Genomic DNA, 13,428 nt, shown 5'->3' on the forward strand with positions numbered 1-13,428 from the left:
GAACAAGGCTTACTAAAAATAATAAAAAAAGTATTTGACTGAAAAGCTTCTTCCTTTGGTGTGCCTCTTTAAGTATTTGAACTGACAGAGGTCAGACCATCCTGGCTGTCAGCCTTTCTATGATGTATTCAGAAGTTTCGAACCTCTCACGGTAGAGAATAGGGACAAATGTTCTTTCACTTTCGAGTTGTAAGACATGAGTTGCCATTAGGAGGTGTTAATGGACTTTTTACTTTACTTGTTGAAGTGTGTGATGAGGGGTTTTTTTTTGTTTGTTTGTTTTTTAAGAAATTGAGTTAATTTTACTTTTGGAATCATAAGAATCAATAGTAATATTTGAAATAAAGTACAGTGTAGGAGAACCTCATGAGATTATTCAGCTCTTTCAGCTCTTTCAGCTCTTTTCAGCTCTTTCAGCTCTTCCATACCTATCAAGTACTCTAGGATCTCACCTAAAGAGAAAGCAGTATTTGTTTTGTAAACTTGGTGTAGCTTGGTATAAAGAAAGCTTCACAAATGTTTACGATACATTGAGAATTTTCAAAATATTTTCCTGGTGAAGAAAATTATTTAGGAAGTAATCAAATAGATCAAACTGAAAATGCAAATTTAGACATTTGATGTGCATTTGTTTGATGGAATGTTTTTGCATGTTGGCAGGCTGTTAGACTGGCAGGGGGCTGCTGTGGTGCAGTTCTGCAGTGACAGCTCTGCTGATTTTAGGCAGAGACCTGATTTCTGTGGACCTGACCTGTAGAGAGACCTGATTTCTTTGGTTATGAATTGTCATTGCAAGCTACAGGGAAAGCAGCATAGCCTCTGACTTTAGACTTGAATGGAGATGGATCCTTTCTCCATGCTGCACTCTCAGGGGGATGGAATTTGCAGCTGATGTCTGGCAATGTGCCCACATCACACCTGTATCCTAACTATGAATGCGTCAAAGTCGAAGGTGCTGCTGCTGTCACGATGCTGCCCAAGGTCTTGTCTGGAGCTTTGGTTGGGCCTGCTGTGTGTTGTCCAGCTCCACTGTGCCTCTGCTCCCACCCCTGTGTCTGCTGTGGCCTGTGTGTGCATTGCCTCTGCTCTCTGGCTGTGGGAACACAGAGGGACAGAGGAAGGATGTCTGTCTGTCTGTCTGTTGGTGTGTCTGTCTGAAGGAGCACTGAGGAATGGGTAGGGGTTATGGGCCTGCAGAATAGGGTGAAGGAGACTGGCTGCTCTGACTGGACATCCAGTGTGCCAAGGAGAAGAAGAGTCCTAGAACTATCTTGCATATATAATAATGAGTAGAATGAGAAGATGCTGCCACTTCCAGCTTCACAAAAGCCTGCTGCTCTGTGTTAAAAACCAATTAATAATGTCATGACACTTGCTGGAATATTGTGAATTGTGTTGCTTTTCATGATTGGAATTTATATTTCTTCACCACTGCTCTTACTTAGTGGGTGTGAAAGTGAATGTCTTTTATGAACCGTTCTGACCTCTCTATAGTCTTTATTTGATGTATACCTTTAGTTGCTATAAAGTTGCATTTTCATAGAATCACAGACTAGTTTGAGTTGGAAGGGACTTTTAAAAGCCTTCCAGTCCCACCCTCTGCAATGAGCGGGGACATCTTCACTTAGGTCAGGTTGTTCAGCCCTATCCAACCTGACCTTGAGTGTTTTTCTGGATGGGGCACCACCTCTCTGGGAATCTTGTACCAGTGTTTCAGCACCCTTATTGTAGCAATATTCTTCCTTATATCTGGTCTAAATTGACCATCTCTCTGTTAAAAACCATTATCTGTTGTCCTGTTGCAACAGGCCCTGCTAAAAAGTTTTTCCCCATCTTAAAAGCCCCTTTTTAAGTAGTGAAAGGCTGCAATAAGGTCCCTCCAGAGTCTTCTTTCTCTCATGCGGTTGGCATAGCAGAGATGCTCCAAGCCTTTGATAATTTTCGTTACCTCCCCTGGACTTGCTCCAGCATATCCACATCCTTCTTATGTTGTGGCCCCAGAGCTGGATGTAACACTGCAGGTGGGGTCATAAGAGAGTGGAGTGGAGGGGCAGAATCACCTCCCTCAACTGCTGCTTTGGATACAGCCCAGTTTTCTCTCACTTGTGGATATTAAAATGTTCCAGGAGCTACAGTATGGCCTGGGGTAGCAGCAGTGAAAGGGCACTGAAAGGACAAGGATGTAGGGAGAACAGGACCAATATGAAAGAGGCGTTTGTAAAAGATAATCAAAATGGAAAAATGGAAAAAGAGAATGGGGTAAAGAGGGCATACAGGAAAAAAAATGAAAAGTTTTCTAAGGAATGAGAAGGAAGAATTAGCCATCATTTAATTACCAGAATTTTGCCAGTAGTCAGAAGTAGTTTGATTTGAAACCTTTTATTTGAAAGTGTTCAATTGTGTACACATGGATGTGTGTGAAAGGAGAACCTTTTCATGTTCCTCCAAGATATCCAACTTTTGGTTCTCACTCAGTATCAATTTTAGGTCTGCATGTGTGTTGTTTGAGTACACTGATTTGAGTTCTTATAAAATGTTTTTAAGTAAAAAAATTTAAGCAAGTGCACCAATTGTAGATGTTTACTATTAAAACTTTCTTTGTAGGTAATTGCACTTAAGAATGAACATTGAAGACAAGCTGGGAGGATTATTTCTTAAATGTGGTGGCATAGACCAGATGCAGTCATCCAGGGCTATGGTAGGGATGGGTGCAGTATCTGACCAGTCTGGAGTATCGAGAGAACGGCAAGAGGCAGTGCTTCAAGATCGGACTATGCCGCACCAAGAAATTCTTGCAACAGATGAAGTGTTACAGGAAAGTGAACTTCGACAGCAAGAGATGATTTCACATGATGAACTCATGGTCCATGAGGAGACGGTAAAAAATGATGATGAAATGGATGCGCAAGATAGACTTCCTCAAGGGCTGCAGTATGCTGTTAATGTCCCTGTAAGCAATTTCTTTGTGAAATATTGGAGAGATTACTGGGAAGCTTGATCTGGTAGTCTAATCCTACTCTGGCAAGAATCTATTAATTGCTTGTTTGGATTTTGATTATCAAAATATTTATGTCATTTGCCTCTGGCTGTGGATAAATTTTGCCAATTAAGTATAATCTTTAAGTAGCTGTTTTATAAATATTTTATAAGCAGGCTGTTACCATAGAACTAAAGCGTTAAAATGTGCTCCTTTAAGTATATTTAATGTTCAAGGGTAACTACAAACTGGAATAAATAGTGTTATTAGAAGGTGCATACTGTTTATGCTGTTGATAGTACTGTTTAGTTGCTTTTGCTATAGGAAGCATCTGGTATGTTTTAAGGTATGTGGACGCTTAGCAATTGCATTCACACTGCAGGTTGGACTGTGACACTTCATACATGACCATAAATATGCCCCTCCACGATATCTCATAGAAGGCATACCTTGGCTTTCCTAGAGCATAGAGATGACTTCCTTTTGAAAACAGAGCATCTGTCTGTAATACAGCACATCATCACTGTTACCCTTCAAACATAAAGGACAATTACCAGGACTATAAAAGTAGATAGCCTTACACACGAAGAATAATCTTCAGAAACACAGCACTGTTAAAACACTACTCTGTTAGCTGTAGATCAGGTGGCTCAGGTGTTAGAAAAATGTAAGAGTATCATGGTCTTTATTAAAGTTCACATTAGATCGAGATTTTTAAAATTTTTTTTTCAAAAACTTCATTAGAAGTGGTCTTTTTTTTTTTTTTCTTAAAAAATACTTCTGTCTTAAATATATAATAAACTATTCCGTTAAATCTTGCCTTGACAACAGCACGGACTAAAGTAAGATAGGTATGAAAAACTGGATGGTTTTACAGATGGAAGTGATTTTAACATATGAACTGATCTCAAAATCACTACAGGTCAGGAAAAAAGACCTTGGGAGATGAATGAAAGGATACATCAAAATGTTACTGAGGAAATTAACTGTGCCCTTTTTATTTAAGATACATATTAATTCTTTCACTTAAATTTCTGAAAGAGTGAAGCCAGAAGATAATTCCCTTAGGAAAAGGTTTTCTGTTTCAGCAGTTTGTCATCTTCTAAAATTGAAAATTGCTTTTCTGTAGTGAGAACCTTACCTGAAACTGGCACTTGGTATCTTAACAGATCAGTGTAAAGCAAGAAATTACCTTTACTGATGCATCTGAACAACAGAAACGAGACAAAAAACAAATACGAGAGCCAGTAGATTTGCAGAAAAAGAAGAAAAGAAAACAGCGTTCACCAGCAAAAGTAAGACATTGATTTGGCAAAACCAAGATTAAAAGGACCTGAAGATTTGGTTGACTATGACTAATTTCATTAGCATTTGAACTAGTTAGGCTGGAAATTGTTTGTTTGCTCAGTAAAGATGCAGTTCTGAAGTTCACCAGAGACCCAAAACAAAACTGATATAACAGTGTTTTTCTTTGAACTCTTTTTAGCAACATGAACTCTTGACATATTTTAACATCTGTCTCTCCAGGCAGTTCTCTCTCCAAATATTTTTTTTTTAAATTATGAGTCAGTAGCTTTGTAGACCATTTATAAATCATTACTCTGTATCTATCTAATAATAGTTGTGCTTTTCTGTGAGCCTGATACTTTTATATGCTTCATGCATAATAGTGAAAAGTTTTAAAAAAGAAATCTAAAATGGTAGTTTTGAAAATTCTAAAAAGTTTACTAATATATATAAAATAATTTACTGCTAGGGAAAATTCCTGTGGTCATAATCATCTTCATATATGTATTTATTTATATCAAAAGATTCTTACCCTAGCTGCTGGTTTGTTACTTAAAAATTTGTTTTGTAGATCCATTCATGAGGAGTATGTATCCCTGTATGTCTGAAAACAATTTTCTTCTGTTGAGAAGCACTTCAGATAAAACCAGAATCATTTCACCTCATGAGGTAGCAGTGTTATATCTTCTAGTAATTCCCCAAGTCAGTATTAATCTTCAGACTTAAAATAGAACATATGCAGGCTGCTCTGATAGAAATAAATCAGTTATATGTTATCACACAGCAGCATTAAAATAAACCTACTCAGAAATCAACCCAGACTGTACATCAAAGGAAGACTCGCCACAATACAAAGAAAATCTCCCAAACCTCCTTTTTGTTGCCCTGGGAGCAGGACCCTCCAGTCCTCCTTAAAGCACTGTCAAATAGGGCTGCACCTGTAGTATTCTTGGAAAGCTGAGAAATTGCTTCAGATTGGGTGTGGAAGCAAGTTCCAAATGCTGTGCATTTTTTTCTCACTTCTCCCTTTGAGAGAAAAAGGAGGTCTAGGTTGAGTACATCCAGAGATCACTTCCATGGAAACATGGCAAGGTAGAAGAGGCGTGTGCCCCTCTTTCTACAGACGTGTACTTGCATGCTTCCTTTTTATCTCCCAATCTGCCAGGGTTAGTCTTTTGAGATGACAAAAGATTGAAAAATGATCAGGAGAATTGTTAAACAGGTTCTTTTTCAGTCTCTCTTCCCCTGTTTCAGACCTGTCAGAGTAGAAAGGCAGAGTAGAAAAAGCTGAAGGATTGACCTAGGTGAGAGCCTACTGCAGTTTCAGTATTTCCAGAGTAATGGGGTTGATTTTCCATCCAAACAGCAGCTGGAACTCTGACAAAGGGAAGTCAGTTAACATTCTGAAACGTTATAAATTCTATTTTCTATCAATGCAGTAATCAGATAATGAAGAAGTCATTAGGTATGGTGACTCCTGTCTCCTTTTCCCTCTTCCCCGCACACACACACGTGCACACGCGGACACACACGCACGCTCACACACACACGCACAAGCTTCTTTGTTGCTTTTAGTAGGGAAGCTGCTCTGACAAAGTTAACTCTCGTCATTTAAGAGGTGGTACAAGGAGTAGGTTAAGTAGAAGAGCCCAGGTTTAGGATAACCATGAAATTAAGTGTATTTTCTGCACAGTTATTTTAAAATTTCAATATAATATATGAAAAACATTTCATAACATGTATTTAAATTTATTTTAAAGACGCAGTTGGCTTCATCAGCTGGGTAATGTTACAGAGCAGAGTCTTTATAATTGTCTCTATCTGTGACTGGAGCTGTAACACACCAATCTTACAAACGTATGAATGTGCTTGTCCTTCAGAGTGAATGCACAAGAATTTGTTAGTCTGAGACTTTCACTCTTGTTTTGATGCAGTAGAATTAAAAATTAAGTAGATCCTACAGCATTTGCTACTATTTCGGAGATACTGTTTCAGTTATTGACTCTCTCTTTCTCATCACTGTCATTATCATAAAACCTAAAACGCTGTAGCTAATCAAATTGCAGATGTGTTTTCCCAGCATACTTTTATTTTTTGTTAATAACAAGGGACTAAACTGTATTATTTAAGGTTCCTTAAGCTCTTCTTTATAGTTTTGTTTGCAGTTAAGGAAGACTTTTGTAAATGTAATTTGTTTAGTGGTTTTCTTATTCTCTTGCCAGAGATAGAAGAGATTTTGAGTTTTGGCTTAGTTTTCTATTTTTATTCTTTTTGATTATTATTTTTTTATTTTATTCTTTTTGATTATTAAATTAGAGGAAACCTGTGATTAGCTTTATTGAGTAAGGTAGATGTGGTGCATTTTTTTAAATTTAAGGTTTTTTAACTTTATATGAAAATAGTGGCTTTGTTTGACAGCAAAGCAATTGAGTGTGGCAAGTTGAAGTCATCAAGGAGATGCTTTAATATGTGTATTAAGTGAGCAATACTTTATTGAGTGAAAAACCTGAAAGGGGAGAAGAATAATACTATTCTCTTGGTTGTTTGGCTTTGAGATTTTGGTTTTTAAAATACAATTTCGCCTTTGAGACTATTGGTATTATATAGATGTAGATAATATTTATGACTATTCTGGTTAAGCTTTAATGACTTTTAGCAAACATTTAGAGTTGTGATTTGAAAAAAAGAATATAACTTCTCGCTTTTGCTTTAAAATATGATTATCCATGGTTTAGTGCCCAGAAGTGGTTTGATTACTTTGTATCCTTTCCAACAGACGGACAAAATAAACAGTAGCGTATAAAGTGACTCAGCTGTGCCTAGGGAAGCTCTGAGCTGATTTTCCATGAGCTGCTTTTGTCTCTGTCCTGTTGAAGTATCTCTTAATGCACTACGAGACACAAGTTGGATTGGACTGCAATTGGAAATGTGTGTTAGAAGCTTAACGCATAGTTTTGTAGAAATTAGTATTGTTTTACCTGAAATATTTGCGTTTTCTGCATCGAAAAAATTAATGTTTTTTTTTTTTTGTAGTTAATAAGACATCTTTAGAGGGTAGTGTGAGAACAAATTTTACTCTTTTTAAAATAGATCCTTACAATAAATGAGGATGGATCACTTGGTCTGAAAACCCACAAATCTCATGTTTGTGAGCATTGCAATGCTGCCTTTAGAACCAACTACCATTTACAGAGACATGTCTTCATTCATACAGGTACTGCTTGACTTCAAATTTGTCTTTTCTACTATATAAAGAGTTGTTTACTTTTGTTAAAAATGTTTTCAGCTCTATGCGAATTTCAGTTTTAAGAGTGTAGCTAACTTGGCATCTAAGCTTAGAGATTCCATGCACCAAAGTGTCAAAAGAATATCAGAAAAAATAAATCGACATATATTTAATAAACTGAAGAGCTAACTGTTTACAAGGTTTCTTTTCTTTCTTTATCAGAAAGTAATGGGTTGACTTGTAGCCTAAGTGCCAAAAATTGACCCCTTTGTAAAATGTGCTGCGGCTGCTTATTTGCCTGATGAGGTATCTCTCTGTTCGGAGAAGTGAAAAAGGTACTTACTGTTATAATAGCTTGCCAGTATCCTGAATGCAGTCTGTGCCAGCATCCTGATTGATCTTGCTCATGAGGAAATTACAGCCATTCCAGATCACTCTTCCGTGCTAGTCTTAATGTGACTCTTAGGATCATGGAGAGAACTCTGCAGTTCATATACGTAGTAAGGCAAATGTTTTTTGGTGTCAGGGTATTTTTGGAATTCGCTCAGATGCTGGTTTTCTTAATAGACATTTTAATATTCCTCGAAAATAGTTATCAGAAACAACAGTGTGTAGTTATTAACTTATGGATGTGGAATTATATTGTTCAAGGTGAAAAACCATTTCAGTGCAGTCAGTGCGACATGCGTTTCATACAGAAGTACCTGCTACAGAGGCATGAGAAGATTCATACTGGTGAGTATAGTGCCTTGAGTATCTTTACTGGCGTGCTTAAAAACTGTTTCCCCACTCAGGCAAGGTTTCTGGTAATAAATATGCAGCCTAAAACCCTGCTGTAGTTTGTTTTAATTTAACACATGTTATAAAGTTATAAAACTTTCAAAAGAAACTAGTTTTGTGCTTTCAACTTGTTGCACTTTTCTTTGGCTGTAAAATGAGTATGAACTCCAGTAAGCAGATCTGAAAGTAGTTCTCTATAAATAACCCCAGAGCTGCAAATCCTGAAGTTTGTGCATTCATAAAAGTCAAAGTTCATTAAGCAGTTCTGTCTTTTGTTGTATCAAGTTAATTCAGACAAGAGGGACTTCCAAATTGCATTTCCATAGATTTATTTGTTTGTTTGTCTGTTTGTTTGTTTTGGAATTTGGTGGAAAAGTGCCAGGACTAAAATGGCCAAAATGCCTAACCCCAAAGGTATTAGTATCAGCTTTTCTTTTCACTTCTTTTCTTCTTTTAGGATTAGTTCAGAACTGTTCTAAAAATAAGAATCTTAGTTTAAAAATATGCAATATAGGTCAAATAAGGCCCGAAGCTTTAAGCCAAAGAGAGTTAAAGTTTATATATGTTTATTTTTTTAAATCTTATTGCACCACACAGAACCACATTCTTTAACAGGTTTGGTTTCACTGGGTTTTTGGCATTTTGGTGCATGGCCTTTCAATCCCTCTTTAAATATTTTGTAATATGGTCCCTTTTGGACTAGATGCCAATTTCTCAGCCTCTTTTTCAGAAAAGCAGAGCTGGTGAATGTGCACAGTGTTTCTTGGCTGTAGCATTTAAATGGATATGAAAGCTACTAACACGCAGTGCAGTGTGTGCATGTGTAAGGGTCGAGAGGGAGAAAAAACTCTGCAAAATGAATTTTCAGAGCAGTGTACAGGGAGTTCCATGCACAAATGCCCTGTTGTTTATGGGATTTTTGTATCCTAGGTTGCCATGAGTCCAGACTAAGTAGGTTTCCTTCAGCCAGTCAGCCACAGAAGAGTCTTCCATTCTTCTGTCCAGTGTCTTTGTTCTGCTCCGGGTCTTTCCTCTGGCTCTGAATTGGTGAACCATGCTGCCTCCACTTTGTGTAGATACTTATTCTTGAAAAGAATGCTCATTCAGTCTCTTCCATCTATCTGTCCCCCAACCCCCCCAAAAAAGGCAGAAATTTAAGTGCAGTCTTCACATTTTTTAGAAGATTTTTCTTTTTTTTTTTTTTTCAAATGAGGGTTATTCCCTGTACGTGGCTTTGAAAATGAGAGTCTGGGCAATATTGTTAATTAACACTTGACTGCAAATATTTTGTCAATTGATTTAATTATCTTTTAAAATTTAGCTTCTAGCTCTAATGGGAATTCTGTCGATTGTAAACTTTGGAGGGAGGGGGTGGATGTGGTGGGATTGTAGGTTTTTATGCCAGTTCTTACATATGCTAGTCTTTGTTTAGCAGAGAAAAAGGTGCCATTTAACTAATTAACCATGTTGTTATCTGACTTTTTAAAGATAACTGTGTTTTCCTCCTTTATAAGTACAGTTTGGTTGTTTCTCAGAAAAGAGAAGGCGGTGCTTGTGTTTAAATTGTTGAATCATGGATGTTTTCCTAGGTGACAGCTAGTAATGATTAGGAGAAAATACGTAAAACCCAGCTTCCAGAAGTGGCAAAATTTTTTCTGAAGGCTGTTTAGTTAACAAGAATTTAACTAGTGTTTAATTTTTGGCTTCACCCAGTTATAGTGTAGCTAATTGGCACTCTGCATACCTGTCTGTGCTTTCACCTCTATATGAGTGTTCACTGCTGGGCCTTAGCTGTTTGTGTAGTTACTCTGTTGTTCAGGGCTGCATAACTAAACCCATCGAGAAAAGCTGAATTTTCAAGTTGCTTCTCTAACGAGAGGGTGAGCAGTGAGTCTGTGTTACACTTTGATGACAGTAAAGATCTGTTTATATTACTCATTCTCTTTTAAAAACATTTCTTAACTTTATTCAGTACTTTTTTTCTTTTTATTTTGCATTTTTATCTCTATGAATGATCACTTTTAGCACCAGCTTTTGTACAGTGTTCAAAATACTGATGAGGAACAAGAAATCTCTTACTCTTTTAATGATGTTTATCAAATTCTCCAGTTTATTTTAAGCCAGTCAAGGAGAGTAGTAGCAGGTAGAAGCCCCATTTTATGCCTGTTACAAGCCCCCAGTTTACAGGTGTCCCAGCTAGTTCCAGTCTGATTTGACTTTGGCTCTCTGAACCACTCCTTCAAAGGAAATATTGCGAGGGAGTTAGGAAGCAATCAGTGAACACCCTTATTCTGTATAAATAATTAAACAGTTGCATCTAAAAGCAGACATTGCATTAATACAAAATTTGCTAATAATTGTATGTAGAGGAGGGCAGCAGTGTTGGAGCCCTGCTGCTAAACTTGTCCCTAATGATACAGAAAATTGCTATTTTAGTTGCAAGAGAGGAAAGAGTCACTGGTGCGCAAATATTTTCAGTTTATGAGGTTGAAGAAGATGCTGAATGTTCTTTTTTTTTTTTTTCTAAATATGTCTGCTTACTTTTTACTTAGAGATGTTTCTATATACCTTACCCACTCATGCATTCATGTGTCCTAATTGTGTAAGCCACCCTACTTTCCATTTTAAACACAAAAACTAAGATTACATTAAAAAAAATAGAACACCATTGGGGCTAACAATTCAAGTGCCTTCTTATTCTTCAGTCATGCTGGTTTTTTATTGCCTTCTTTGGTATTTTATAATCTGTTTTTTGTCTGTTTAGACTTTAAAATGCCTGGGTTTATAATTGTTACAGCCTTTGTACACATAGTATTTGTAGTACATTTGATGAGTAGTTCTATTGCTTGGTTTTAATAGATTGCCAACATAGACGCAACACATGAGCTGTTTTCATAAATAATGCATTGATTGTTGTATTGTATTTTTAAATTTTGACCTTTTTTTTTATACAACTGATTCTTTCCCACTCAGCGAGACATTTCAGAAAAATGTGTCCTGGATTCTCCCTGCATTAGCAAAAGGCTGTTATTAATGATCTCCTCCATTTGCAATAGATCCTGTTTGAAAAGTACAACAAAATTGCGGAAGGCATCTGAAGTTTTGGGCTTCTGCTAGGATGAAATTATTATTGGAAGCCTATCTTCATATTAATTTTTAATCTTTTTCTAATATTATCTTTCATATGAAGATTAAAGCCATAATTAAGTATGGTATCAGTTTCACAAAGTTTTTCTTAATCTTACTTTCAGAGTGTTCTGGAATTCTACTGAAAAATACCATTTTCTGTATTGTGCTGAGTAACTCCAGGACAGTGTCCCCAGATTTTTCTCCCTGTTAAGGCATGGCCAGCAGTGCATTTATATGTGCCCTGAAAGTCTCCAAAATAGCTGGTGGTTGTAATACACCAAAAAACTACAGACCCTTGTTTGGCCCTGTTTAAGCCTTGAAATGGGAATAGGTAGCTGGGGAGTCTTCTGCCAGCAAATAGCCAGCTTGAGCAGGAAAATGATAAGGAACTCTGTGTCCATTCATTTACAGAAATGAGTGTAAGGCTGCAGGTAAGTGTATTAATGAAGTGTTCTGCATTTCTTGGGATTGCAGGATGGTTCCTTAGAGGGCCTTTCAAGGCCAGAACAAGACTCAGCTATCTTGCTTTAAGGCTCAGGATAGTTTTCAACCCAAACAGCCACTCTATTCTCTTAAAAAAAAAAAAAAAGTAAGGTAGCATGAGAGCAAGCTTTGAGACAATGTAAGGAGAGTTGTTTGAAGGGGCAATTAAAAAAACCACAAAGTAGAATAGTGGAGCAAAGGGAAAGAAAACAGTAAGTAGCAAGGACTAAGTAGTAGTCTTCAGGAATGGAAGAGTTCCTGTATATTAAACAAGAACAATGAGGTCTAAATGTCTTGCCTCAGCTTCCTGAAAATGGAAGGCAAGGGTTGGAATTTAATTCAGAAAGTCTCAACAGGCTTGCTGGGAGTAAAGCACCGTAGTTGTGAAGGTGCCTAACAAATAAAGAGAACATGAAGAATGAAACTGGAGTTTGAAAGTTAAGAAATAGGCCAGAGAGGAGGATTTGCTTATAGGCAGTATGAGAGAGAATGGTATGATAGGTGTTAGGAGTTACAGGGGATGTTGATAAAAAAGCAAAATTTTATGGTGCTTATTAATAAGCAAGAAATGGTGAAGTTCTCTAACTCAAGTGAAAGAAGAGGTAGGATGCTGAGGTTGTGAGCCTGTAGAAAAAGAACTGATGGAAGCTGAGAGATCTGAGGAGAGGAGATAATTTGATTTAGGAGAGAATAAATTGGAATAATTTCATCCAAGAAAAGGATTGGCTGAGAAGCCACATGGAGAGGTAAGAATTAATAATTGGAAATAGGACATAGGCTTACAAAGAGAGAGATTTAGAAATTGCTTGGAATTAAGGAAGTTGGAACTCTGGGCATTAATGATCTGACTAGGAGCACATGTGTGGGCGATACAGATATTTTCCATTCTAGTTTCTATAAATACTGGAACCTTATTTTAAGGTACTGTATTCCCATTTGCAGAAGGATGTGGATAAATTTCTCTATTCTAAATGGAAAATACACATTCTGACAACATTTTAAATAATAAAATCTATTAATTGAAAGTTTTAAATTTTAAAAATTAATTGTTGGTAATTTAATCGTTCATAACATAATTAGTAAAAATAAAACTGCCTCAGAAAATAGCAATAGTCTGCATATTTCTGGAAACAAGACATAAATGGTTTATATCCCAAAAATCAATGCAGTGCAGTATCCAGAACAAAGAGAGTCTTGACAGATGCTGCCAAGGCAATCCCTGACCTCTATATCAGTCTAAATGATTTCACAGTAAATACTAAGAGGAGAGATCACTGTTGTTCAGGGTGAGTCCTAGTAAATAATAGTGAACTTCTATAAAAGCAAAACTAACTTTTCAATGCACTTGGAATTTTTAGGTTTTGTCAGAGAAACCTAGAAAAAAATATCAGAGGGAAGATGTAAGGCAGAAGTTAAAAGAAATAAAAATAGGGTTACTCCCTGCTCAGAAGGGATTGTTACAGGGTTTCTTTGTTAGGAAAAATAAGGGCAGAACTGAAGATGAATTCAGGGCAGTGCATATTGTCTGAACAAGTATTTTGTGGAA

At 36.8% G+C, this 13,428-nt stretch overlaps 1 protein-coding gene across 4 annotated transcripts in view; it reads left to right on the top strand.

The window, feature by feature from the left end:
- Positions 1-13,428, top strand: part of ZNF148 (zinc finger protein 148) — a 42,086-nt gene that overhangs the window by 18,250 nt on the left and 10,408 nt on the right. For 2 of the 4 annotated variants that reach the window (XM_039554970.1, XM_010407079.4), the window contains exons 2-5: positions 2,605-2,950; positions 4,147-4,272; positions 7,355-7,478; positions 8,142-8,225. In XM_039554970.1, the coding sequence (XP_039410904.1) occupies positions 2,621-2,950; positions 4,147-4,272; positions 7,355-7,478; positions 8,142-8,225 (664 nt within the window). In that variant the 5' untranslated portion in view covers positions 2,605-2,620. The remainder of the gene's footprint in view (positions 1-2,604; positions 2,951-4,146; positions 4,273-7,354; positions 7,479-8,141; positions 8,226-13,428) is intronic. The other 2 variants (XM_039554971.1, XM_039554972.1) reach the window with 2 other exon arrangements.

The sequence above is a fragment of the Corvus cornix genome, chromosome 7 (genome assembly GCF_000738735.6).
Source record: "Corvus cornix cornix isolate S_Up_H32 chromosome 7, ASM73873v5, whole genome shotgun sequence".
In the NCBI taxonomy this organism is placed as follows: Eukaryota; Metazoa; Chordata; class Aves; order Passeriformes; family Corvidae; genus Corvus; species Corvus cornix.